Source organism: Suricata suricatta, chromosome 9, assembly GCF_006229205.1.
Source record: "Suricata suricatta isolate VVHF042 chromosome 9, meerkat_22Aug2017_6uvM2_HiC, whole genome shotgun sequence".
Taxonomy (NCBI): Eukaryota; Metazoa; Chordata; class Mammalia; order Carnivora; family Herpestidae; genus Suricata; species Suricata suricatta.
Genome location: NC_043708.1, coordinates 61,739,329 through 61,767,051, shown reverse-complemented (window position 1 = coordinate 61,767,051; position 27,723 = coordinate 61,739,329). Strand labels below are relative to the sequence as shown.

Genomic DNA, 27,723 nt, shown 5'->3' with positions numbered 1-27,723 from the left:
TGCTGAGCACAGGGCTGGAACTCATGAACCATGAGATCATGACCTAAGCCAAAGTCAGATACCTAACTGACTGAGCCGCCCAGGCTCTCCTTTAGTTGCCCTTTTAATAACGAATCCTTCTGATTTATCTTACCTTCTTTTTCTTGCTACATTGTAATTCTATTTCTTGAGTTTGAAGCTTTGGAAATAGAGAACTGCTTTTTTATTTTAAAGTTTATTTATTTATTTTGAGAGAGAGAAAGAGGGTGAGGGGCAGAGAGAATGAGAGCGAGAATCCCAAGCAGACTTAACACTGCTCCACGTGGGGCTCAAACCCATGAACCCTGAAATCATGACCTGATCTGAAATCAAGAGTTAGACACTTAACGAACTGAGCCACCCAGGTCTCCTGGAAACAGAGAACTTTTTCATTATCTTAGTCATAGAAACCTTCCAAATGTTATGAAAAATAAGTCCTTGTATAGCCTTTTGCCCACTGGGTAAAATAGCAACTCCCTTGACCTTTCTCAAATGGTTTGTTACTTGAATGTTAAAGAAAATTGACTCTTAAACTTTAATGATATCTAACTAACTAGATTCTCTCACATAGCCTTGATTTCTCCCCTTGTTTTTACCCTTATGCAAAAGTAAGTATAATGACAGTTATTTCTAAATAGTGTTTTATGGAAACCAATTTGATGATAAACTATTAAATTATGTATATATATGTATATATATATACACACAAAAAGAAAAAAAAAGAAAGTTACAAAGAACAAAATAGAAAAAATAAATATTAAATTACTACAAGCTTCTAAGATAATCCCATTTCAAGGGCAGTTTTTACATACAAAAAAGTCAACCTTGTCCAGTGCGGGGTAAAGAATTTTTAATTTGGTGGAGGCTAAAAATATCCAACATTCTCTTTATTCCTCACCTTGTCACTATCATCATTTGTTAGGTGTTACTGTCTTAGCTCTTCATATACTTCTTGTCATCCCCAAGGACTGAAAAAAGAGTTATGGCAGTGAATAGCTAAAGAATTGTCCCTTCCACCCTAGGAATACCTATCCATCTAGCCGTGAACAAGTAGGGTCATTCATTTGTAGCAATTAAGCAATCAGCATGTGCAGAAATGAAGAGAGAAGATAAGTCAGCTGAGGGCTCTACGCAAGTCCTGTCCACGATATGCTATTTGCTGTTGGAGCTTTAATGGGCCCAAATGGCCTACTGAACTTCCCTACCCAAGGATTCCATTCATGGAACTTAAATTCTCACTTAAAGAACAAGGTGCTTTGCCAAAATTATCAAGGGCAGCAAAAGGACTAAGTTGGATGGGGGCACCTGGATGGCTCAGTCAGTCGACCATCTGACTCTTGATTTCGGTTCAGGTCATGATCTCACAGTTGTGAGATTGAGACCTGCCTCAGGCTCCTCACTGTGTATGGGGCCTGCTTAAGACACTCTCCCTTTAAGGTAGTTGCATCTCCACCTGCATTTGGAGCTGGTGAGAGGCAGCATGGAAACAGATACTGCAATGAATGTCAAAGGGGAGGAAAGGGTGATTGAGCTGTCTTTTATTAAGTTTTTTGTAATGTGAAAGAACAAATATAAAGAATATAAAACAACAACAACAACAACAAAAAAAAAAGACACTCTCCCTATCTCTCTCTCACTCTCTCTCTGTCTGTAAAAAAAAATTTTTTTTTAAAGGGACTAGATATGAATTCAGGTGTCTGTATATTAAAGGTTGTTACTGTAAGATCACTAACCCATTTCATTCAAACTGATGTACATTAAAATTAGTTTAGGTCCCAAAACGAAAGCATGGAATATTAGGGGATCCAAAATAATCCATGCCTTTTTGCCCTTTTTCTTGTTTTACAGTATGAGAGAACCCACTTCAAATGAGGAAGGGAGTCCAATTTTCAAAAAGCAATGCCTCCATTTTTTTTCTCTCTCTCTTGAGTGGCACTCACACAGTAGCAGTGGTAAAATAAACAACAATGTGTTGGATTTTGTTTCTCTTTATCTATATGACATTTGTGTCATCACCGTAGCTCTAATCCATATTCAGGTCTTCATGTTTGGTGTGCAGGAATATGTAAATGATCTTGCCAGCTGCACGGAGCAGTGTTTGTTTATTCTATTTCTTTTGGCACTTCACAGAACTGAATTTCTGCCAAAATGGGGCTGCTTCAGGGAGCACTAATGCTCCAGGAGGAAGTTTTGAAAGGAAACGCACATCATAAGTCTTCACTCTGTGAAACAGCAAAATCAAAACAAACTTTCTGTTTACTAAAATATCGGTATTATGAATGTAAAATAATGTGTTTGTTAAAATATAATGAGCGCGCTGCCCATCTCCGGGATGCTCAGTGTACGTGGGTTTTGGAAATGAGGACACAATGCTGAGAAAGCTGGTGCATTTTTATTCTTGGAAAGAAAGTAGGTGAAATGAAACAGACAGAGACAACATCTAGAAGTTTAAGGGGAAAAGAAATATTTCAACATGCATATTAATCTCGGGAAACACATGGCATTTACATGCATTTAAATGTGGACAGCTGTGGCGTTTAAGTGTTAAAAAATTTCATTAATGATGCATAGAGCTATCTACTTCTGTTGGCAGGCCTTTCAGTCTTCAATCTGACACTTCCTTTTTTATCCAGCAAGCTAATTTCCCCTCTTTTGTGAGTAGTAACTGTTTTCACACTACTGCTTACCCAGCAAGCCTCCTTATTGTTTCATGGTTAATTATCTTCTCCAGCTTCACCTTCCCCAGCGAAAGGAGCAGGACTGTTCTCCCCAGCACTAATGAAAGCTGGGTTTTATGGGTACACCGTCTAAATAAATGCAAGGTCTGATCAGGCAACATGATAAATGAGTTCCTAAAGTTTATGGAGTCACAGCTTATCTAGTGATTTTACTAAATAACAAGAGAAATGATTAATTTGGTGGGAGGAGAGACTCTGTAGGAAAAAATAATGCCTTGTTACCTTAGTATGGAAACTATCTGCAGATAAACATAAGGGATCTCTATTTATCCAGGCATTCCCCAGGCTTCCCACTAGCAGTGATAATGTTTGCCAGGAGAATGTCTTGTATAGAGTAGACCTTTGAAGAATATTGTTGATTTGGTCGAAGGTAGAGGTCACCTGCATTATATTTCTTTGATTACTTGCTATTTATTAATGGCGGGGGGGGGGGGAAGCCAGTCAAGGTTTATGTAGTCAACATATGCTATGTTGTTCACGGACTAAACACAAAGCAGAATTAAGTCACAAATGCTCCTATTGAGTGCCTAGAGTAGTAGATTCAGCAGGTCTTGCCCAGGTAATTAGCTCCAGTGGCAGGTCAGTGTCTTGCCTCCCTGGACTATAAAAGTCAGCATATTCTCTAAATTGCCAGCTTAAGGACCTGTATCTGAAGGGTTTGGGGCTTATAGTTATTTTTGGTTATTTCTTGCATTGCAAAAGGATTTTAAGGGATTAAGGTGACCCTAAACCTCTAATACTTCTTTTTAGAAAAAAAATTACAAAATAAATTCACATTTTGAGATCATTTTTCCTCTAGAATGAAATTTACATGTCTTTGATTTGGGAACCTTTGATTTGGGTTACAGTTTGAATTAATGTCCTGACATTCAAAACTCTCAAGTGCCTCCTCTGTGAGAGACCAGGACCAGAGCCTCTATTGCAATCAAGAATGAGTTTTTAAATCTAATCGGAATCTTAAGATCCTTAGTATTTTTCTCATGAGATCACAAAAAGAAAATCCCCTAGGGATTGTACGTTTTTAACATGTCTAAGGATTTAGGAATCAAAAGTATACTATAAAATCTATTGGAAACTTACTTCAAAGATGTTCATTACCTTATGGGAAAATTCATCCTGAAATGTCAGGCAACTTTTCTAGCATCAAGTGTAACTTGTATACGCTCCCATCCCTTTCATGAAAGTAATAGTGACAGTGCAAGGGAGGTGTACTAGCAATTCTGAGAATGTGTAGTGCTCCCTAAGTCTAAAAGCAGTTATCTTTAAAGGAGCTATTAATGATATAAACCAAATGAAATAAAATCAGGAATAGAAACAACGGTTAAGAATCTTAAGAAAATGAATCAGAGATGACCTGCTTGTTTATCATCTTGAACCTTTGGCCAATGAGATGATAAACTCAGAAAAGTAAGATGTTTGGTTGATTGGCATTGATAAGAGGGAGAAGAGCTTACAATCATATGTACCATTTAAAAAAACTTTTTTATGCTTATTTATTTTTGAGAGAAAGAGAGACAGAGTGCAAGTAGGTGAAGGACAGAGAGACAGGGAGACAGAATCCAAAGCAGGCTCCAGGCTCTGAGCTGTCAGCAGGCACTGACAGCAGGCGCACCTGTACCATTTTTGATAATTCTTAATTTGTTGATCAAAATTAGCTAACCCTTTAGTCTTACTTTTTTTCTTCTGAACAGTGAGTTGTAGTCAGTCTTAGAATTAAAAAAAAAATAAGGGGTGCTTGGGTGGCCAGTCAGTTGGGTGTCTGTCTTTGGCTCAGGTCATGATCTCACAGCTCATGCCCCATGTCCAGGTCTGTGCTGACAGCTCAAAGCCTGGAACCTGCTTTGATTTCTGTGTCTCCCTCTCTCTAGGGTCTCACCCGAGTCATGCTCAGTCTCTCAAAAATAAATAAAACATTAAAAAAAATTTTTAGAATTAAAAAACCAAAACCAAACCAAAACAACCCCTGCCCCCCCTATTTATTGGACAGGAGCAAATGGTTAAGAACACCACATTGCTCTTAATATGTATCTTGTTGAGAATGAAAAGACATAAAATTCTCTCCACTAATATGGACTTTGTAAAGGGCATAGGTCCTGAACTGGGGTAAACACTGTTATCTGATGTTCAGCTTTTAGGCAGACCTTAGCATGTTGGCAAAGTTCTCCTTACGCGTTAGTCTACTTTAGGAACATGCCCCAAATTTCCCGTTCTTAAAATTCAGTCTGAAAGTTGTAAACCCAAGTCTACGTCACAGAAAAGCCCGTATGTTATCAACTTCACTTGTTTAGAGGACTTTTCACTTCCTCCTTACTACAAATATGCTTTGTAGTTTTAAAAATTAGACATTTTTTATTAATGAGAGATTCTTATCATAAAGGAAGAATAAGAGTATACTTTTCATTTAGGCAAAAGTGAGGCAAAAACTATATCCAGATGTATAAAACTCAAGTGTTATGTCAGTTTTGAGAGTTAAAAGGCAAACACTAGGATGCCTGGGAGGCTCAGTGGGTTGAACATACAACTCTTAATTTCTGCTTAGGTCATGATACCAGCATCATTGGACTGAACCCCAGATCAGGCTCTATGCTGAGCATGGAGCCTGTTGGGTATTCTCTCTCTCTCTCCCTCTCTCTCTCCCTCTCTCCTTCTACCCCACTCATGCTCTCTCTCTCTCTAAAATTAAAAAAGAAAAAAAGGCAAACACCAAGCTGCTAAAACAATGCCAGAAAAAATGAGGCCAGATGTTATATCATTAGGGGAAAAGAAATGGTTTACAAGACTTGGCGTGTGGTTCTGTCATTGTCATCTAAGTAGGTTTACCATGTGCTAGAATATAGAAAATAGCACGATTTTATTGTGGTTGGGTTTTTTCAACTTTATTGACATTATATTTCTTCTGCACTTCCTTTTATTTGTTTCAGTTTGTATAATGCTGAAGAGGTCAGATAAGGAAATTCTTTTATTTAAAAATCTCTTCCTAAGTTCTTTTTTATAAAATTCATTTTTAAGCAATTTTGAATTTAGTTACTTTCTTGAAACTGTGGGGGAAAATTTTCAGAGAAACAAAATAGTGACTAAGAAGAGAAAAATAGCTAATTTTCCTATTCAGACTGTTCTGAATATAATAAAATTCAATATATTTGCATATAAAGCAATAGTCAAGATAAAATAATTTATTTGCCAGTAGAAGTAGATTATTTTTCTAGTAACTTCTCGTAAAAAATTCAGAGTTGGGTGGGAAGGTACCTTTTTTCTACCATGGATTCCCAACAAATATGATAATGATTTATACAATAATTAGCTTGTTTAAGAAAAACATGGCTTGAAGAGAGCCTGGGTGGCTCAGTTAGTTAAGCCTCTGACTTCAGCTCAGGTCATGATCTTGCAGTTCATGAGTTCAAGCCCAGCGCTGGGCTCTGTGCTAACAGCTCAGAGCCTGGAGCCTGCTTTGGATTCTGAATCTCCCTCTCTCTCTCTCTGCCCTTCTCGAGCTCACATTCTGTCTCTCTCTTTCTCAAAAATAAATAAGCATTAAACAATTTAAAAAGAAAAGAAAAACATAGCTTGAAGCAAGGCATTTGCTACCTAGCTTTAATACTACCAGCACTGAGACTACTGTACCTAAGAGTTATTAAGTAATTATGACAATATATAAACTTCTTTAATTTATTGGCACAAACATACTGTTTCTTTTTTTTTAAGTTTATTTACTTATCTTGAGAGAGAAAGGGAGAACACAAGTGGGGAAAGGGCAGAGAAAGAGGAGAGAAATAATCTCAAGCAGGCCCAGGGCTGTCAGCACAGAGCCCAACACAGGACTCCAACTCAGGAACAGTGAGATCATGACCTGAGCCAAAACCAAGAGTCAGACACTTGGCTGAATAAGCCACCCAGGCCACCCCAGACACTGCTTCTTAATCTAAATAGCACTCCTGCGGGGCAGGCCCTCCTGTGAAACTGAAGTTGAGAAAGGAAGAAAGCAGTGCTTTTATTTGGGTATCCGTCTTTCTTCTATCCAATTCTTTCCTACAGCCGCATGATCACCCTGTTTATTGAACCTTACACATTCTTTGGCTTCCATGGTTTCTGCACTTCTGTTCTCCTTCCAAGACTGACGCCTGGGGGCAAGAAAGGTGGTGAATACACCTGTGAGGACAGGGCTCCCAATTTCAACAGCAATTTTACTGTGGAACCAGGATTTTTCCTGGCTGCTCTCTTGCACATCCACTGCTCATTTCCTCACCCACCAGCCTCTAAGACCTGCCCTCTCGAAAGTTACAAATAACTTTCTTTTGCTAATTCAGTGAGTGGCTTCCAACCCCCCTTCTTATCTTTTCTGCTCTTATAACACTCTTAACCATCCACTACTTTAACCGTCCCCTTCTCTCAGCTCCCAGAAATATCATACCAGCCCTACTTGGATTTCCCTGCTATTTGTTTCCTTTGCTGGTTACTCTTCCTTCCTGTGAAAGTGCCCATAAAGCTCTATCCCATCTGCCTTTGCTGCTTATTGTTCCCTCTTCTCGCAATGTCCCCCTCCCCCAATACTTTCCCTGAATTCCTTTCTCAACATAGCCTATATACCCTTCAAAATAATAGACCACAGCAATGTGGCAGCGGAGACTATAGGGTGAAAAGAGGCAAGCCAGAACTGTGAGATGCACTGTCATCTCAAAGGCAGCTGAAGTGGATTTTATAAGGAGGCTTAGCATCAAAGTAATCAAAAGAGGAGAAAATTTCAAGAAAAAACGGAGTCAACTACTATAGAGGAATCAAGTAAAATAAGGTCGGAGGAGACTGGGCTATCCCAGCAAATAAGGGCCCTGTGAATCCCATTCCTCTCTGCTCAGAAGAGACGGTGACATCAAAATGAGTGAAGTTGAACTGAGAGAAATACTATATGCAGGATGTTCTTTTCTTCAGCATTTCTGAGAATGAAGAGCATGTGTGCAGGCCAAACAAAGAAGCCTGTAATAAAACATTACTTTATTGATAATATATGCACAGAGATATAAATGATTTCAGAAATATTATCTGTTGGAATATTTTATAAGCAGGTTTCTCAATAGAGTGATGAAGTCCTGTTATTTTTGAAACTCAACAGGACTAAAGACTTCTATTAGCTTATTTGTTAGTTTTTTTAACTGAGGTAAAATTAACATAACATAAAATTAATCATTTTAAAGTGAGTAATTCACTGGCATTTACCTGTGGTGTCACCATCACTTCTGTGTAGTTCCAAAACATATCATTCAGTAATTGCTTCCCTTCTCCCTTTCCCCAAGCTCCTGGTGACCACCAATTTTTAATGTCTCTTTGGATTTACCTAGTCTGGCATTTCAGATCAATAGAGCCATACAGTATATGACATTTTCTATATGGCTTTCACTGAGCATAATGTTTTTGAGGATACTAGCTTTTTTAAAAAGTTGATGTATATATTTTGAGAGAGTGAGAGAAAGAACCAGCAGGCAAGGGACAGAGGATGGGGGACAGAGAATCTAAAGCAGGCTCTGTGTTGACAGCAGAGAGCCCGATGTGGGGCTTGAACTCACAAACTGTGAGATGATGACCTGAGTCAGATGCTTACCTGAGTGGGCCTCCCAGGGACTCAGAGGATATTAGCTTTTTAAACTGGGGGGTAGCAGCTTGAACGACAGAAATTTTTCAGGTGGTTTTACCGTGGCAGAATTTAAGCTTTCCCCAGATCTCTACAATACTTTGTGAGACCACAGCCCAGTCTTTCTTCATTCAGTTCACTCATTTTTTGAGAACTTGCTTTCTGCCAGGCACTGTTATAGGTTCTGGGCCTCTAGTGGAGTCAAGACAGACAGAGCCCCTCCCCCTCATGGGGTTTATATCTGGGAGGAAGGCCCCTGATTCCTAATATTGGATCTCCTTTGTCCCTGGTCCCTGTTGAGAACTAAGACAATTTTTACTATTGTAAAACTTACTGTAGAACAACATCTAATGGATTTTTCATTTTCTACTATTTCAGGAATGTCTGTATAGTCAAGACTAGGAAATATGTCCATGTCAGTACTCATTTTAGTGAGATTTGTGAGATGACTTTGGGTTTTACTTGTCTATTTTGAGTTTCTGATCAGCTTTGTTATTGAAAAAGAGCATTCGCTAGAACAGTTTTTGATCATTAGTGTGAGATAGACTTTCAAAGCATTTTCTGAGCTGAGACAAGTTACTTTAACATTATTGTCAATCTGATAGATAGTGAGCAGGATTTGATTGCTCTCATGTGTCAGTTGTGATAGAATTTCACAGACAATGGACCGGCCTTTTAAAAAAAAAGATTATTTTCAGGAAATAGAAAGTGCTTGAGTTATGGGCCTTGCGGAGGGCTGGGCAGGTGTCTTTTCTCATCTGTTTATTTCTGAGGGCTAAGCCCAGTCAGGACATAGAGAGACAAACCCACACGCCATTTACAGTGCAATGGGAGTGAGTAAGGGGTCTAACTGATGTTTATTGCATTAAATTCCACACATGTGGTCATACAAAAAGATTAGCCAATCAACCACCAAGCCTCATGCATACATTGTTATGGTCATTTAATGGTCAGCTATACACTCCTCCCCCTCTTCAGCACTGAGAGTCTATGCCGAGAGCTCTTAGTCATTGTCACCTACTGTGTACCAGCCTCCTCACCCCACCATAGGACTTTACATGCATTTTCTCATTTGAAGCTCCCAATACCCTCTAAGGTAGACCCAACCTGCTATGGTTGTCATGGATATACAAATGATCTTAGTTGAACTAAATAACTACCTAACTGTCCAAGAACTTGCCCAGGATCACAGAGCTAACATGTGAGGCGGGGAGTTGGGGTGGGAGGGAGAATCTACGATTCACACTCAGTTCTATTTGAGCTTCTGCCCTTAATCTCAAAATGACTGATAAACAGTGAACATTTTTGCTTTTCATGCTATTTCTTTTTTAATCTATATTTTCTCATTCTAACTTTGAATCTATTCTCTGCCCAGAAAGAGGCAGAGTACTACAAACTCTGAGTTCTCTTAAAAGCTGTCCTTGCATTTTCTAAGGACTAGTGGTTTGTTATGGGTGTTGATGTTTTTGTTTGAAAAAAGATCTACCTGAGTCAAATTTAGGAAAATAATTATGCATTTAAGGCTCAGATACTTTGGTTTTAGATTTGGATAGGGATACAAGAGAAAATAATTGTGTCAAAAAAGTAGAGTGAATATATGAAACTTGAAAATTTCCATTTAATTCGGTTCCCCTTCCCTGATCTATGTATATTATTTCTTCCTCCTGTCCATCACCTCAAACTTCCGTGTGGTCTGCTTTTTGCCTAGGGGTAGACACGCAGATCTTTATTCAATTACAGATTAACGATGTTTATGTTACCATTTTTATTTATTTGTGTGTTTCTGTTGCATCCACTTTTCTATAGATAAAAACTCTCTTCCCAGGACTTTGCAAGTGGTGTTGCTTTAATAAACTCCTGGATCTAGAATAAATGGTGGGAACACAAATTGCAAGAACTCCTAATGGTGTAGAGCACCACAAATTTGATTAGAACCCTCAGTTCATCCTGATCTTTTTGACATTCTTTAGTTTTTCAAAAAATGCAACCTTTTAAAGGAAATTAAAGGAATCTAGAAGTGGCTGTATCGTATCTCTGTTGGGTTGTTTTATAGAATGTCAGATTCCTTCATCCCTACTCTTCAGCCCATATGTGTTTTCTCATCACTTATAAAAACCCACTATGTAACCTAAAATTTTTGGCAAATCCTAGAAATGCGGTCCTGGAAGACTTAATTCAATTGAAGCCATACAAGTGCAGAAGGAAATGAGTTTGGCTAGATGGTACTTACTACAATTGGAATCTTTGTTCTCTCATCAACATCATCATTTCTCCAGTCCCTTTTGCTTTCTCTGTATATATTGTGCTGAAATAAATCACCTGTTTCTAAGAATGAAACAAAGAAAAAATTAAAAAATGCCAATTAATTCCACTTGTTTCTTGAGCAGATTTTGAAGGGCTGTGTGTATGTGTGTGTAGTTATTTATACAGAGCTTTTGGTTTAGGCAAAATTCTGTACCAGTGAGGCAAGTTTATGAATTAAAGACCCTGGAACATATTAATTTAATTCTGAATTATCTCAGAAATTGCAGGCTCTCTATTGGAACCTCATGTACTACTTACCATCCTTTTGGTTTTAGTCAAATATTCTTAGATTTTTGTCTAAATTCATTTTTGATTTATCACTGAATCAAAGACAGGAATATCTGTGCCTTTTTTAAAAAGTACCCAACAGAACCTCTAGAAAAACAACGACAAAATAGTTAACTAGCTTGAGCATTATTGGCCATTGAGCTATCCTCAAAGAGAGCATTCAACCAAATAATTTTCCTGCCAGTTACATCACTCTATACATATATAATTTTTTTCAAAGATAACTTTTTAGTTATATAAATATTCCAATGCCCTTCCTCTCAGGAACTTTACACACTTTCTTGCCCCCAGAGGATGTTTTATGTTTGAGGTTAAATCTTGAGGAAATGGAGATTTTATTGAAAATATTGACAGAATTTAATCCACAACAGAAGGACGTGAATGAGGGCAGAACAAATAGCACTTCCTTAATATGTAAACTTTAAAGTCTAAAGTGAATGATTTTTCTAAAGGATCTTGTCAAATATTCCCAGGAATTGACATATAAAAAATGTCAGTAGTTACAATAAATTTAAGAGACACAGAGGAAGAGAGACTCAAGGAGGGGAAGGTCAACAATACATCCAGAAGTTTTATCCTTTCCAATGAAAATTTCCCACTCCAACTACTTTATGGAGCAAAGGATTTGTTCTTTTAGGTGCTGCTATAATTTTTGAGGCTCACATTTGTAAAGTCACAGAGGCAGCATTTGCTTAGAAAACAACTGAGTCATGGAACAAGTCCAAGTTACAGGCACCACAGGGGCTGAGCTCCTGACACACACCCACATGGCACAATTCCTGCAGGGGCTTGGGACTCTCAGGGAAAATCTGGGCTGCTAAATGTTTAAGTCAACCAGAGAGCTACAAGGGAGTTTCTTTGGAAGATGAGTTCAATTATTTATTAGCACTCTCAGAGAACAGTGTCGGGTAAGATAGTATTTGAAATTAATATACTATTTGATTAGACTGATTGATTGTTTCTACAGCTGAAGATTTTAACATTCATTAGCCATACTAACCAGTCATTAGTACTTCCTTTATCAGCAAGCAAAGAATAAACAGAAATTCTAATAAAAATTCATCACCATGAATGTACTCCATACCTAAGTGAGTATGATGACTGCCAGTGTTCTAGATTAACGGCTGTAACATTGGCAGCAGGAAAGATTTCTGTTGTAAAATTAAAACTATCCTTTAATTAATGTTTACTTTGTAACTGGACTCTTTTAAACTTAAGTAGGCTATACGGATAATCTCTTACATATCCAGTATAATAAAGTGCTAATGGGTATTTTACACTTAATGAGGCTATGTGGTAGCCTTTAACTACTAGTTTTAGGAAGGACTGAGGGCTTCTTAGGAAAGATTTGTGAGTATGCTGCTGGTGAAGCCTTTTCTCCACTACTGAGGAATAAAAGCATCATGGCCTGTTTTTCAACTAGACTGTTAAAATAATTCTGAATTGTAATGCAAATATGCTGACCTATTATACTGTGTGACATCTCCCTACCTACCATGTCATGAATCCCTTATGGTTTTCTGGACAAATTGAAAGGAATAATGAGAAGGAGAGAAGAAGGTAGGCAGGCCACTCTGGAACAATGCTACATGTATTCAGAATTATAGCTACCTTATATTGACTGCCTCCTCCAGCCCTTCACAAGCATTAGCTTCTTAGTATTCAGAATTATCTCAAAAAATAAACAGTCCAAGTCCCCCTTAACAAGTGATGTGAAGAGATTGGTGCTTAGAAAGGCTAAGGAAGGCCATGCAGCTGGGAGGCAGCAAAGTCAGCATATCAACCATTGTTCTTAGTTTCAGATCCATGGTCATCTGCCTGACTACCCTGCACAAACATAAGCTGAGCTGAAAATTCAATCTGAGTTTCTGTGTAGAGGTGAGCCTGTCAGGGTCTGCACACCTATATAACCTCTCTTGGCTTTAGCATGAATCTGGACAGCTGGACAGCAAGTGAGGATGGTGAAGGATTCTGGACAGAGTCCAGGAACCCATTCAAACCACTGTGTCCCAAAATATGTCAAGTTCTACTTAAACCAAGTTAAAACCAGGAAGTCCATGGAAAGGTCAAGGATCCCAACTGTCCTGGGAGAATGCAGTGCAAGAGAATCTGGGTTAAGTCAAACTTGAGAGCCAGAAAAGTCTTCCGATAGTTGTGATTCTAGGGCAGGAGGCAGGCTGCCTATAATAAATAGAGGCAGGACTGACAGTAGTGAGACAAGTTAAGATCAAAGTAGAGTCTCTGTCATAGAAAGAGACTGGGGAAGGGAGAGACTGAGAGAACTGGGGCCCAAGACTCAGGGTCCAGGAAGATACAGGTGAGGAAACCAGTCAAGTATTGCTTGCCTTGGTCTATTTGGGAGCAGGGCCAAATTCTCAAGAGGCAGAGCCCTGAAAGGGAAGGCAGAAGAAAGGATAGACAAGGAAGGGTCTCTGACCATGAATGGTTCTATAGGTGGCCATAAATATATCCTGTTTCCCCAAGGCAAAGGCTGATTCAAGTAGAAAACCTAGAAATAGATGCAAGAGGGTGTTTGGGATTTGTAGCTGCAGATAGTATTCTACTGTGGACTGAAGAATGAGGAGCATCAGAGTGAATGTGCCTTAAAGACGTCAGAGGCTGTCCTCTACTTACCTTCATTTACCCGACAGTTTTATCTTCACCCAATCCCAGGTTAAGAATGTAGAATAATCAATAGGAAATGGTTAATTTCAAAACTTACAACTTGACTGTAGTCATCTTACATTTTAATCAATGTGATTGCCTTCAGTGACAAATTGCTATTGATAGAAAAAACTATTCCAATAACTTTGGATGTTATTCCAGAGAAGAATAGAGCTAATAATTATGCTATCTTTCAAATCCATGCTTGGGGCAAATTTCTTTCCTGACTCTTCCAAGAGATTTTTTTTTTAATTTAATCTTTTTGGGACTTTATTTTATTTTATTTTTGCCTCCAAAGATCAAATTTTATTCTTTGTTTTTTTTTTTTAAATAGTTTATTGTCAAATTGTTTTCCAGCTTCTAAGAGATTTTGAATGGATAAAATTCTTATACTTATATTCCCTAATTCTCTTTTTTTTTCCTTTCTCCTACACAGGAAACTTTGAATGTGATTGACCCTGGATTGATGGACCTAAATGGGACAAGTGAGGATGCCCTGGAATGGGATGAAACTGACATAAGTAACAAGTTAATTAGTTTGAATGAAGAGTCAAATGACCTTGATCAAGAACCCCAACCTCTCATGCCCCCCTTAAAGCTTGAAGAGATAGGTGGTGAGGACCCTGGTTATGAAGAAGAGGCAGGTGACCATGGGGGATCTCAGTATGCCTCAAGTATCACTGTCCCCTCTAGTCCACACATTTACCAAGTGTACAGCCTTCACAATGTTGAACTCTATGAAGACAGCAGCATGCCATTCCTGAAAAACAACCCGAAGTTCACCAGCATGACGCAGCCTAGTGTTTTAACTAAGAGTCTCAGTAAAGACTCTTCCTTTTCATCTACCAAATCTTTGCCAGACCTTCTAGGAGGTTCCAATTTGGTGAAGCCCTGCCCATGCCATGAAGGAGACATGAGCCAGAATTCAGGCAGTGAGAGTGGAATTGTCAGTGAGGGAGACACTGAAACCACTACCAATTCTGAAATGTGCTTGCTCAATATTGTGGATGGGTCCCCAAGTAACCCTGAAACTGAACATCTGGACCCACAAATGGGAGATGCAGATAATGTGTTAAAGCAAAAATTTAAAGATGAGGAGGAACACATTAAGCTTCCAAATAGCTCTCAGTCATCTATTTCACCAGTGGGTTGTGTAAATGGAAAAGTTGGAGATTTAAACAGTGTTACCAAATATACCCCTGATTGTTTGGGAGAAGAATTACAAGGAAAACATGATGTGTTTACATTTTATGATTACTCATACCTCCAAGGCTCAAAACTCAAATTACCAATGATAATGAAACAGTCACAAAGTGAAAAAGCACATGTGGAGGATCCCCTGCTTCATGGTTTTTATTTTGATAAAAAATCCTGCAAATCCAAACATCAGGCTACAGAGTTACAACCAGATGCACCTCCCCATGAAAGGATTTTGGCAAGTGCATCCCATGAAATGGATCGAAATTCATATAAAAGTGGTGATGTAGAGAAGACATTCACTGGCATGCAGAATGCCAGACAGCTCTCTCTTTTATCACATAGTTCATCTATTGAGTCCCTTTCTCCAGGGGGTGATTTATTTGGATTGGGCATCCTTAAAAATGGCAGTGACAGCCTCCAGCGAAGCACTTCTTTAGAAAGTTGGTTGACATCCTATAAAAGCAATGAGGATCTTTTTAGCTGTCATAGCTCTGGGGACATAAGTGTGAGCAGTGGCTCAGTTGGTGAACTGAGTAAAAGGACATTAGATCTCCTGAATCGTTTGGAGAATATCCAGAGCCCTTCAGAGCAAAAGATAAAGCGAAGTGTTTCTGATATCACTCTCCAAAGTAGTTCCCAAAAGATGCCCTTTAGTGGCCAGCTGTCATTGGACATAGCATCTTCTATCAATGAAGACTCGCCAGCATCTCTTACAGAACTTAGCAGCAGTGATGAGCTCTCTCTGTGCTCAGAGGATATCGTATTGCACAAAAACAAGGTCCCAGAATCAAATGCGTCATTCAGGAAGCGTCTGACTCGTTCAGTGGCTGATGAAAGTGATGTCAATGTCAGCATGATTGTTAATGTCTCTTGCACCTCTGCTTGCACTGATGATGAAGATGACAGTGACCTACTTTCCAGCTCTACCCTCACTTTGACAGAAGAAGAGCTATGCATCAAAGATGAAGATGATGATTCCAGTATTGCAACAGATGATGAAATTTATGAAGAATGCAACTTGATGTCAGGGCTGGACTATATAAAGAATGAACTACAGACCTGGATTAGACCAAAGATTTCCTTGACAAAAGATAAGAGAAGGTGTAATATCAGTGATGAGATAAAGGGCAATAAGGATGTAAGTAGTAGTGAGATGACTAATCCATCTGATACCCTGAACATTGAGGCTCTACTAAACAGCTCCATAAAATGTCTCTCTGAAAATAATGGAAATGGCAAGAACTTATCCCACACTCATGAGATAGGGACAAAGGGTGAAAATAAGAAAAATATTTTCAAAGTTAATAAAGATCCATATGTGGCTGACATGGAAAATGGCAATATCGAAGGCACTCCAGAAAGGCAGAAGGACAAACAGAATGGGATTTCAAATGAATCAGAAAATCTTGGTTCAGCTGGGAAAAGGAATTTAGACAGTGAGCATTGTAAGTGTAAAGTATATATGGATAGCTCAGATGACTCAAATATTGCTGGAAAAGAATTTGTTCCCCAAACCATTAGACATTGTCCAAAGAAATGTCAAAACCACCACCATGTTGAAAACCCAACTACTGCTCCTACTTCCACTGAGAAGTCTTGCCCAGAATTGTGCTCAGAAACCAGTGCTATCAATAGACAGGATTCTGAGGTACTGAAATCTTCATCTAATGATGTACCAAGTATGGCTGGAAAATCTGCTCCCTGCTGCCTAGCACTTGAACAAAATGAAACAGAGGAGAATGTTTCTGTCAGCGACAACATTTCCTGTTGTGACTGTGAGCCAGATGTTTTCCATCAAAAAGATGCTGAAGATTGTTCAGTACACGACTTTGTTAAGGAAATCATTGACATGGCTTCAACAGCCCTAAAAAGTAAATCTCAACCTGAAAATGAGGCAGCTGCTCCTACCTCATTAACTCAAATCAAGGAGAAGGTGTTGGAACATTCTCACCGGCCCATCCAGCTGAGAAAAGGGGACTTTTATTCCTATTTATCTCTCTCATCTCATGACAGTGATTGTGGGGAGGTCACCAATTACGTGGAAGAGAAGAGCAACACTCCGTTGCCATTGGACACTAGTGATTCTGGCTTAGAAGACAAGGAGGACACTGAATGCTTCTTTGAGGCTTGTGTTGAGGATGACCCGGATGGAGATGAGCCCTGCCTCTCCAATGCTCCTCCAGATGAATCTACTGTTTCTGTTAAAACTTCTTTGCCACCACAAGCAGCATCTGGCTCTTCTAAGTTCAATGATATTTCTCTCTTGGCTGATGAGGCAGACATGGTGGCTCTTCCAGGTCCTCCCCATCAGAAAGAATCTGATGTTGGAAAGGAAGGGCATGGTTTACCCCAAGTTACTGCCTATGGGAAAAGGTCAGAGTTAACTACTTCAAGGCTGAGCAGTGAAAAGGAAAGTTTGGAAAACACAGGTGAATCTGGAATGCCAGGAGAACATAATGCTGCTTCAGCCAAATCTAGAGTTCCAGGATTCTCCTCCAAGGCAAAGCAGCCAAAAGACAAGGCTGCATTGCATCCCAACCCCAAAACTTTAACCTGTGAGGAAAACCTTCTAAATCTTCATGAAGAACAACATAAAAATATGCATAGGTAGAATGCAACCCTCTCCACGCATGAAAATCATCTCATCAAAAGGTATGTATAGTCCTCTTTTTGATACATATTTTAATATATTTTAACATACATATTATATATAATATACACTTGAATATGTGTGTGTGTGTGTGTGTATATACACACACTTGAAATGTGAGTTTGGGTCAACAATGCCATGATAGGAGAACACACTAGTCAGAATGATTGCTCATGGCAGATATTTATCTGAATAAAACACTTAGGTGGAAGAAAGATTCCCAACAATGCAACTAACTGTGAAGCAAAAGGGAGAGAAACTGTCACAAATGACATTTTTAGTGACATTATCTTTATGACATCATTCTGGCAAGAATACAGAATTTGAGGAAGTAGCTAGATAATCTAGGGCCTCACATTCTTCCTTTGAGAGAGCAAAAAAGGTTCTCCCAATTGCAATTAGAGGCTCTGATCAAAATGCATGCACAGTGACAGTGCTTCCCACTTGAGTTTCCTGCACACAAAGATGCCCACACGCTCAGTGTCTGGAAATGAACAATGATTAGGTTAAAGGCTGCATCTCCTGATCTGGGCCTTTCTCTTATGCTTCTGTCAATGTAACTAACATCATGTTTGCTTCCCCAGTGGAAGGCTGTGCTGTCATAGCTCCTGATTGTGGCCAAGTCTGAGGATTCAAACAGGAGGGGGAAGTTGATGTTAGAAGCTCTTATTTATCCACACACAGACCCAGAACAGGCCCAGAAAGCAAATGCAGAGAGAATACATGACAAGTTAATGGCGTTTTGATAAAAACAGAATTTTTAAATTTTGCTGGAGGGTGACAGGCTGATTTCCATCAAAATTTTTAAGAAAGTCATTCCACTCTTTGTATTTAATAAGACAGCTCTTGATTGATTATTCTGAGATGATGATATAGCTCTAAAAGTGACACAAAAATTCTGTTATTTTCCATTTCTAAACCTCAGTGATGAATATACTTTCTCAATCAAGTCTAAAGAAGAAAATTTGAGCTTTTGAATGTGAGAGTTGTATTTCACCAAAGTATGAGGTGCTGAATGGCATCTCCACCCCCCACTCCAAGAAGCTTAATGCTGTAACCTAAACTCGTGCTATAGGAAATGAATTACAGAAGCAATCTACCCTAATTTGTTAACTTATTCAAATAACAGTTATTATACTTAACTATGCTAAAGATTATCTTTTTTGTGGCAGATTGTTTATTTTTTGATGAGCCTAATTACTGATTTTCTAAAAGTAATTTACATTTATTACAAATACATCTTTTAAAATGTGACAGATAAATGTTGTTCCCATAATGTATTATGAAAAAAGTTACTATTTAAAAACACATTATTTAATTTGAAAGATGAATGGCAAACATCATTATTTTTTTTCCTGCAACACCTGTGCCCTAAGCTCATTAAAATGTGTGATTCTGTGTAGAGCTGTTAGAAATGAAGAGGGGGGGAATCTATACCATATATATACCCTAAAAATAAACTCAGTATGCAAAACTGAAGAAAGGCATCCTACTTACTCATGTAGCTCAACTAATTTTCTGTGTTTCAGACTCAATTTACAATTGGCTGCAAGTGAGAACAAAAGTAGGAGAGAGAGAAATGTATTTTCTGTGAAACATGTCCACCCTATAATCACATTCTCCATCAGTATGCAGTAAAACTGACCATTAGGGGAGAGTAACTGCAATTCCATAAGCTGCTTCTAAACAAGTTCTATTAGTACTGATTGTACTGCTGGTTCTGCCAACCTCTGCAGAAGGGCTGCTGGAGCCTGGCTGATTTCTGTTTTCTGAAAGGGGATAAAAGGCTGGAAAGTAATGCCATTCTGAACATGATGTCATGTGACGATGACTCTCAAGTCACCAGTCATGCTGAGATCCGGAGCTCCTGAGGCTCTGGCACTGGAGAAACCTCCGGGTCACACTCTTCCCTTTCTGAAACTCTGGGAATTTCTTCTGTCCCTTACACAGATAGGGAATTGACATGTAAATGACAAGCAGCTCCATCTTTAGACCCCGGGAAGTAAATGTGCTATTGGATCTGTGCAGCCCTCACATTTTACCAACACGACAGTGTGAAACTATTAGCTAGCCTGCCTGCCAGCCAGCAATATTTTGTCAAGCCCCCCTCCCCATTCCACCTCCCACCCACCCACCATGAGATGTGGTTCCTGGCCTGATCTCAAGCAATGGGGGAAGCAGCCAGATTTTACTTCTGCAGAACTCACATCGCCCCCAAGTGACTTGTTATTACCCAAGGGCCATTTAAATAGCTATATTTACTGGTCCTATTCATTTTTCTCAGTATCATGCAAACAAATTACCCAAATGCCCGGATTTTTCACCAGTCATTAGCATTGGGTACCTGGGTACAAATATTTACATTCTGTTAAAATACAACTAACCAGGATGAGTTATTTAATCTCAAAATATTGGTGTGCCTTTGGTGTTAAGTATCAGGAATACATAGTAAAATTATTTGGTAAATATGAGACTTCATGCCTATAAAAGCTTAACTGTTCTCATCGTTACTCCTACAAGATTCAGAAGAGCAAAAAATGCTCTACTTTTTAAAGCCGTTTCAAAACCATCAGTCGAGGTGCTCTATCTGGGTAATAAAATACACCATATTCAATTTGCTGGGCTATTGTTTTTTTCAGAAATAAGTTTTCAGATGATGAAGTTATGATGTCATCTGGAGGAACCTCAACTTAGAATAGCAGATACAGTCTGCAACGGTAACAAAATTTGTTTTTCAAAAACTTTTGAGAAGATTTTTTACTTACTGCTCTAATTAAAAACCCACTGAATCCATTGGAGTTTTGAACATGATCTAACACAGGATGCATTTGCACTGATTTTTAGGCACACTGCTGGGCTTCTCACTATTTTCATTTATATGCCATGTTTCTACAAAAATAGAAAGGTCACTTCTAGCAAATTACATCAAAGGAAAGGTAACTGGGTAGATCCAGGTATTTCTGCCTCACTTGGAGGAAGCACATAATGTATGTCTAGAGTGCCTCCTAGGACCTGCCTAAGAGATATACTTTGCACTAATCTTTCTGCTGTATTCTGACAGTTATTTCTTCATAATCCTCATCATAAGCCTCTGATCTTTGGTGAATGATTTAACCGTAAACTTCAGGCTGGATAAATCCTGTGGTATAAAAATTTAACTCATCACATTCAGCCAATGTGTCCTTCCCCCCTCCTTTTGGTTTATTCTGGTTTTCAGGTGTGTGTGTGTGCATGTGTGTGTGTGCATTTGTGTGTTGAGGGACTGTATTTACTTAGGACTCATGTATTTCCTTCAGATCTTTTTAGCTCCATTGCTTTTCTATCTTATTGGTCTGCAAATTTGATTATTGGTAGCTCATAGATTTTAGATTTTCAGCAGTTACTTGTAATTATGCATGCTCAAGCATACACATACCTAGTAACATTGTTGCTACTTGGTTTTTACAAATTGAGAAAACTTTAACAGCACACATTTTTCCAGTATACAATATAAATTATTATTCTGCTGGTTGGATTGACACTAAGTGTTTAAAATGATCCGAAGCTGGCCAAGCAGGTTTAAGAAACTACTCTTGGTGGTAGTGTATTAATTTTTCACTAAAGAATACAAGTATAATCTTATCAAAGTTACCTTTAAAATAATTTTAATAAATCAAGATTCTGGCAGATGTGAAATGTCCTTTAATTATCCAGCACTTCTGGGGGCACCTGAGTGGCCTGGGAGGTTATCTGACTTCGACTCAGATTATGATCTTATGGTTTGTGGGTTTGAGCCCGGCATCGGGCTCTGTGCTGACAGCTAAGAACCTGGAGTCTACTTCAAATTCTGTATCTCCCTCTCTCCCTGCCCCTCCTCTGCTCACTCACTCTCTCTCTCTCTTTCTCTCTCTCACAAAAATAAATTTAAAAAAATGTAAAAAATTAAAATTAAAAATTAAAAAATCATTACCGAGCCATTATGAATAACTAGCCTTACCATGCTAAATAATGAAGATTTTATTCAGCATCACCCATCTCACACACACACACACACACACACACACACACACTCACACACACACCACATCCCAGATCCTCAGCATGTGAGCGATGCACCACGCTCTTTCTTGAGTTGCTAAAGCATTTTACTGTCCCATCTGTTCCTCTCTATCTCCCCCTGTTCTTGAGAACCTGTCTTTTCTCCCCAGCTTCTTGTGGCTTCAGCCAAACCACATTTGCTAGTTTTTCTGGCTTTTAAACAGGTTACAAGATTATATAGAAAGAGAAAGAAGGAGAATGATAATATTTAGTTCTAGAGAGATAAAGCAAACTGACATCAGATGCCAGAACTCTTTTTATTTTATTTTATTTTTAAATAGTTTATTGTCAGATTGGTTTCCATACAACACCCAGTGCTCTTCCCCACAAGTGCCCTCCTCCATCACCACCACCTCTCTTCCCCCCTCCCCCTTCCCCTTCAACCCTCAGTTCATTTTCAGCATTCAATAGTCTCTCAAGTTTTGCATCCCTCTCTCTCCCCAACTCTCTTTCCCTCTTCCCCTCCCCCTGGAACTCCTTTTAAACCCAGACAAGCAAAAGCCTTCTTTATTTGAAAGCTGGTCAGTTGACTTAAACTACATCTTGTACTGCCTGTACCTAGAATTTAGTTGTTCCTCACATCCAACTTGTTGCTTTCAGCCACTTAGCAATAGGCAGAACTGACTGAGTTTGGAACGACTTTGTATTTGAGCTTTCAAAATGTACAAATGTAATTGAGTCATTCTTATTTGCACAGCACATCTGTACCTTTAATGAAATGCATTCGTATTTGAGCTAGAAGCCCAAGTTATCTGCTTTTACAGACAAGGGGCTGAAACATTTGGGAGCATAATGATGTTATGAATATTTCACTGCTATATAATAGTGAAATTGTTCAGTTCCACTGTCACACATACAGTCACTGAAATAAAGGTTAAACCACCTGAGGGCCCAGATTCCCAGTAGGTAAGTCACTGTTGATACTTTGCTGCCTCACTTGGCACCAGCAGCCTCACATTTTCACAGTGATTTGAAGCTATCTTGAGTGTTTGAAACTGAGTTCACAAGCAAAAGAATAGATGATATCCAGGAAAAAGGTCAAACGATGATTTTTCTTGTTTTCTTCAAAACAATGTCACTTAAAAAAATCAATTTATTTTTCAATGGATTCTGAAACACTCTTGTCAGTAATAGGAATCTCGGGCTATTAAAATCACTGTTTTATGTATCCTTTTATTTCAGAATATCAGCAGGTAGTTCCAAAATGCAGCCTTCCTCAAAGGGCTCAGTTTTGCAAATGAAACAGACACTTCTGATACGTTTTCTTGTCACTTTCTTGTTTCCTGTAGATAAGCCTGGCTGTAATTCGGAGGTGGCCTCATAGTCCCACCCTGGGCTAGTCTGTGGTTCCATCACGTCACTGCCATTTGTTACATTGACCTCTCCCAAGATGAATCTTCCCTCCGAATGCGATTTGTCCACATGAGCCTTGTGATCGGGATCGTGCACTGGTTTTCTTTAGGTGATTGTCTTCGAAGTTCGGCACAGCTGCTTGTTCTCCCGTGGATTCCTCTCCCAAGCTACCTCTACCAACCCCGCCTCTCTCAGCGAGACTTTTCTGTTTGCCTCCTCCCTCCCCACCTACGCTTTAAAGTTCTGCGGTCCACCAAATTGATGGTCCATTAAAATTCACCTGTCTGGAATGACCCCCCTGCCGGTACTTGACCAATTTCATGTTTCAATCTGGATTTTTTTTTTAATGGTATGATGCCTATGTTTATTGAAAGAGATTTACGTAAAAGGCCAACATTTTATTTGATTGCAGCATACAGAAGAAACACTGGTCCTTCTTTCAAAATTAAGCAACTTTTAAAAGCACCATTTTATTTATTTCATTTTAAAAATAATTATCTATGCAGCACTTCAAGAAACAACTATATGGTGTTGTATATTATAAACTGGTGACATTCTACTATTAAATCATGTACAACATTTTTGTTTTTTATGCTTCTTGAGGTGGTAATGAGAAAAAAGTTTTTTAAAAAAGTGTGCCTTGCTGTATTTCTTATACCATTTATTAAAAAGCTGCTTTCACGGTAAAATTATGTTGGTTTGAAAGGAGGAAATAGCAAGGTTAAGATGTGTGAATAATTCTGTATATATGTATAACCAAGTACAAACATTGATGTATAATGGCAGTATAAAATGCTTTCATGTTTATGATGTCTAGTGATGTGGAAAATATAAGCCTTAAACCATTAGATTGCATGGTAATTAAAATTGGCATAATAAACATAGTGCATTGGGGGAAAAGGAAAATCAGCGATCTCTTCTACCTGTGTTCTTTACCAAATTATTACCTCTGGTTCTCAAAAAAATAGAACATGTAGTAGCTTCCAAAATATCCTGATCACATAAGAGGCTTAAACTTAAACTACACGTGAAGCCTTCACAATTTTCAAAATCTTTCAGATCACTGCAAACATCTTGCAGTGATTAAATGCCAGTTCCCCTAACCCAATAAAAAATTACACTAGATTTTTAAATTTCTACTTATCATTAATGGTTTAATATTGGATTTCAAAGTACCTAGTATGCCTCATTATTTATTTTATGTAATTCTTTTGAATGGGTTTGATAGAAAGATGATAGAAAAGTCTAGAAAACTTGACTCTTTTGAGTTAGACTATGGATTTCAGGTGTATTTACTTTGTGCTAAAAGATATGAGCTGAAAAATATTCCATTTGGTCTTTACTGTTAAATGCAGCTTTTAATTTATATCCTAACACCTACTAAAGTGCCTGATACATAGTAGGTATTCAGTAAAAATTTACTGAAGTATTGAATTGTACTGAATTGAATTCAGTATTGAATTAGGCAAAATTTATGACATGTACCTTTTCATTTTGAGAGACCTACGCTATAACATATAAACAACTAGAAAAATATGTAATGCAATCAATCAGTCACTCAACTGATAGTTAATTAACACCTTTTATCAGCAAGGACTATTCTAGATGTGGGGGATGCAATGACGAACAAAGGCCCTGCCTTCCAGAGGCTTGCCTACACTGTGGACAGAGTGAGCACCCAAAGGAGATGCATTGGTTGTCCTGCAAGCAAGGAAGAGAGCAAAGTGGTAAGAGAGTCACAAAGACAAGTAGCAACGAGGGAGAAGGGGGAGGAAAGGGGCTAGAAGGGAACAGAAAGTTCGACCACAGAATAGGAGTGAAGTTTCCCTGGGAAAACAGGTAGACAGGAAGACCTAATGAGGGGTCTTTAAAAAAGTTAAGTTGGAGCTTTTGTATGTAGTAAGGTAGGTGGTAAGGAGACTTTGTGGAGTCTTTCTTTTGCATCTGATTTTATTTATCATTAGAATATTAGCACAACACCAAGAAAAATTCTAAAATACTAGTCTATGATTTTATCATTTTCATAACAATTTGTATTGTTATGTCCCTTCTAATCATTTCCATATGAATTTCTAAATCAATTAATCATTCTAGGCTTTTGCACAGGTAGTAATTATTCGAAAGAAGTTTTAGGCAAACATCTAGTAGCTGTGGGCAAGATGATGATGGGGGAAAGAGATTAGAGACAAATGTCTCATTAGGAGGCAGCGGTAGAAAATGAGGTAGGCTTGGAATAACGGAGCATGCAGGGATCGCGGCAGGAAATGCAAATAAAGAAGAAATCCTAGAGTCTTGAACTACCTAAGAGCATTCAGGATCTCTGTTGAGGTATTGTATTATTTTATATTTTGAGACAACCTAAATTTTCCTTGGATGATGCCAAGGACCACATTTATTGGTAAAACCTTCAAAGAACAAATTGACCATTATGTTCTGTTTACCTGTTATATATGCTCGAAGATCATGAGGCATTAAGAATATTCATTTACTAATATCTACTTAATACTAACACTGAATTTGTAAGATGACTTATACTGAACCGTACTTTTTCTGGTTGGAAGGGATGAAATCATCTCAACTTCTTGCTATGTGTAGGCACAACCTCCCCAGTCGCCCTTGGAAATGGCCACACCAACTCTGCCACACCTTCCAGTGACAATGGTTCATTATTTGTTAAGACAAGCTGTCCTGTGGTTGGACATGTCTCTTTGTTGGGAAGTTATTTATTAGGTGGCTAAAAGCTGCATAGAGCTCCTTTCCTTTTGCCTTTCATTACTGCTCATGATTCTAGCTCTACCCTGAGAGCCGCTCAAAGTATTTCTACCCCTTCTTTCTCATGGCAACCTTGAAGATAACTGAGGCCAGTTACTCATCTTCTCCCAGCTGCTATATTTCTGTTCTTCATTCCCTCAGCTGCCCTTCATGTCATGATTTTCAGATCCATTTCAACCTTAATGAATGTTAGCAGACAGAATCCTTGAAACTGAGGAACTGCCTTTATCATCATACATGTAGAAAACTATCTGAACATTTAAGTGGTTTCTCGAAAAGTATATTCAAGATATATGTTTATTCTATTATTGTAAATTTCAATAAATAAATAAATAAATAAATAATCCACTTCATCCTTTAGTGGCCCAGTCTAGTGCCGGAGTCCTCTTGAATCTTTTCCTTACATCAAATCCAGACCTAACCCATTTCCATATTAAGCAGGGTCTTCTCCTCTACCCCATTTATTTATTCATTTATTCAGTCATTCAACAAACATTCATTGAGTGGCTACTTGTGTGAGGCACTGTGTTTGACATTAGAGATACAAAGGCAACTAAAACATGGTCTCTGCCTACAAAGGGTTTATAGTTTTCCTTGTGAAAGTGCCTTTCATATCCTTGAATAGAATGATCACTCCAAATTAAATGATGACCCATTTATTCTGTTTTCTATCTAGTGTCTCTACATTTTCAAAAATGTAGTGAGCAAAAATAGGAGGCAGAATTATCGGAATCTGATGACTAGAAGTGAAAGGTTCTTTTGTATTTGAAAGTTTTAATTACAGAAAAAATATTTCAGTTTTCTGGTCACAGAATAAGTACACATCTTACACAACAACAGAACAATCTAAATTCAGGGATTTTAAGAATCTTAGTTTGATGATTTTGTTGTGTTTGGTTCACCCAGCTTAGGTTTTACCCATGCTAAGATTCCTGGGAACAAGTTAGATGCAAGTATTAAAACACACTGAAATAATCCAGTGATTTCTTACAAGTCAAATTATTTTAATTTCCAAATGAGTTTAGTATTATTTTAGAATTTTGATGAATATATTTCAGACTTTCTAACTGAACCAATTACATTTAAAACTGTTTTTATATACACTTTTCCAATTTTTATTTTGAATAATTTCAGACCTATTTAAAAGTTGAATGAAGAGTACAATATTTGACATGCTCATCACTCAGATTCATGTGTTGTTAATATCTTACCACATTTGCTTTTTGTCTCTCTTTACACACATACACATACTCTTTTTTGCATGATTAAACCATTTGAAATTAAATTGCAGATCCTAACACTTCATCTGTAAATGCTTCAGCATAATCATCTAAGAACAAAAGTATTATTATACAAATCCACAATACCATCCTAACACCCAAGGAATATAACATTGACACAATGATATCTAATAATCTGTATCAAATCTATATTCAAATTTCCCTAAATGTCCTAAAAATTATCCATTTATAGTTGTTTTTGTTTTAATCCCAGGTCCAAACAAAAATCATGTGTTGCCTTCATGTTTTCATGTCTTTTTCATTTTCAACAGTTTCCCTGTGCTTTTATTCTCTTTCTTTGGTCTTCCATAACTGACTTTCTTAAGAGTCCTGGCCACTTTAATAGAATGACCCACAATCTGGATGTGTCCAGTTGTTTCTTCATTATTCAACTCAGGGTAAACATGTTTGTCAAGTATAGTGCATAGGCAATGTTTTGTTCAATACCCACTCTTTAATGAGGAATGAATGAGTCACTGACATTCTTGATGCGTCTTGAAGTTCACAAATTACTCTTACAGCTCATGCTTTATTAGTTTAAGGCAAGGGTCAGCAAACTACAGGGTGGGCTAAATCTGGCATACTGCCTGTTATTGTTTGGCCTATGAGCTGAGAATGGTTTTTACATTTTTAAATGGTTGAAAAAAAAATCAGAAGAGTATTTCATGACATGTGAAAAATATTTGAAAATCAAATTTCGGTGTCCATTAATAAAGTTTTATTGGAACATAGCCACACACATTTGTTTACATATTGTCT

At 38.1% G+C, this 27,723-nt stretch overlaps 1 protein-coding gene across 2 annotated transcripts in view; it reads left to right on the top strand.

Annotated features, from left to right (window-relative positions):
• AKAP6 (A-kinase anchoring protein 6) overlaps positions 1 to 26,057 on the top strand; it is a 481,813-nt gene extending 455,756 nt beyond the window's left edge. For both annotated transcript variants that reach the window (XM_029951555.1, XM_029951556.1), the window contains 2 exons: positions 14,069 to 17,484; positions 22,849 to 26,057. In XM_029951555.1, the coding sequence (XP_029807415.1) occupies positions 14,069 to 17,443 (3,375 nt within the window). In that variant the 3' untranslated portion in view covers positions 17,444 to 17,484; positions 22,849 to 26,057. The remainder of the gene's footprint in view (positions 1 to 14,068; positions 17,485 to 22,848) is intronic.
• The last annotated feature ends 1,666 nt before the right edge of the window (positions 26,058 to 27,723 follow it).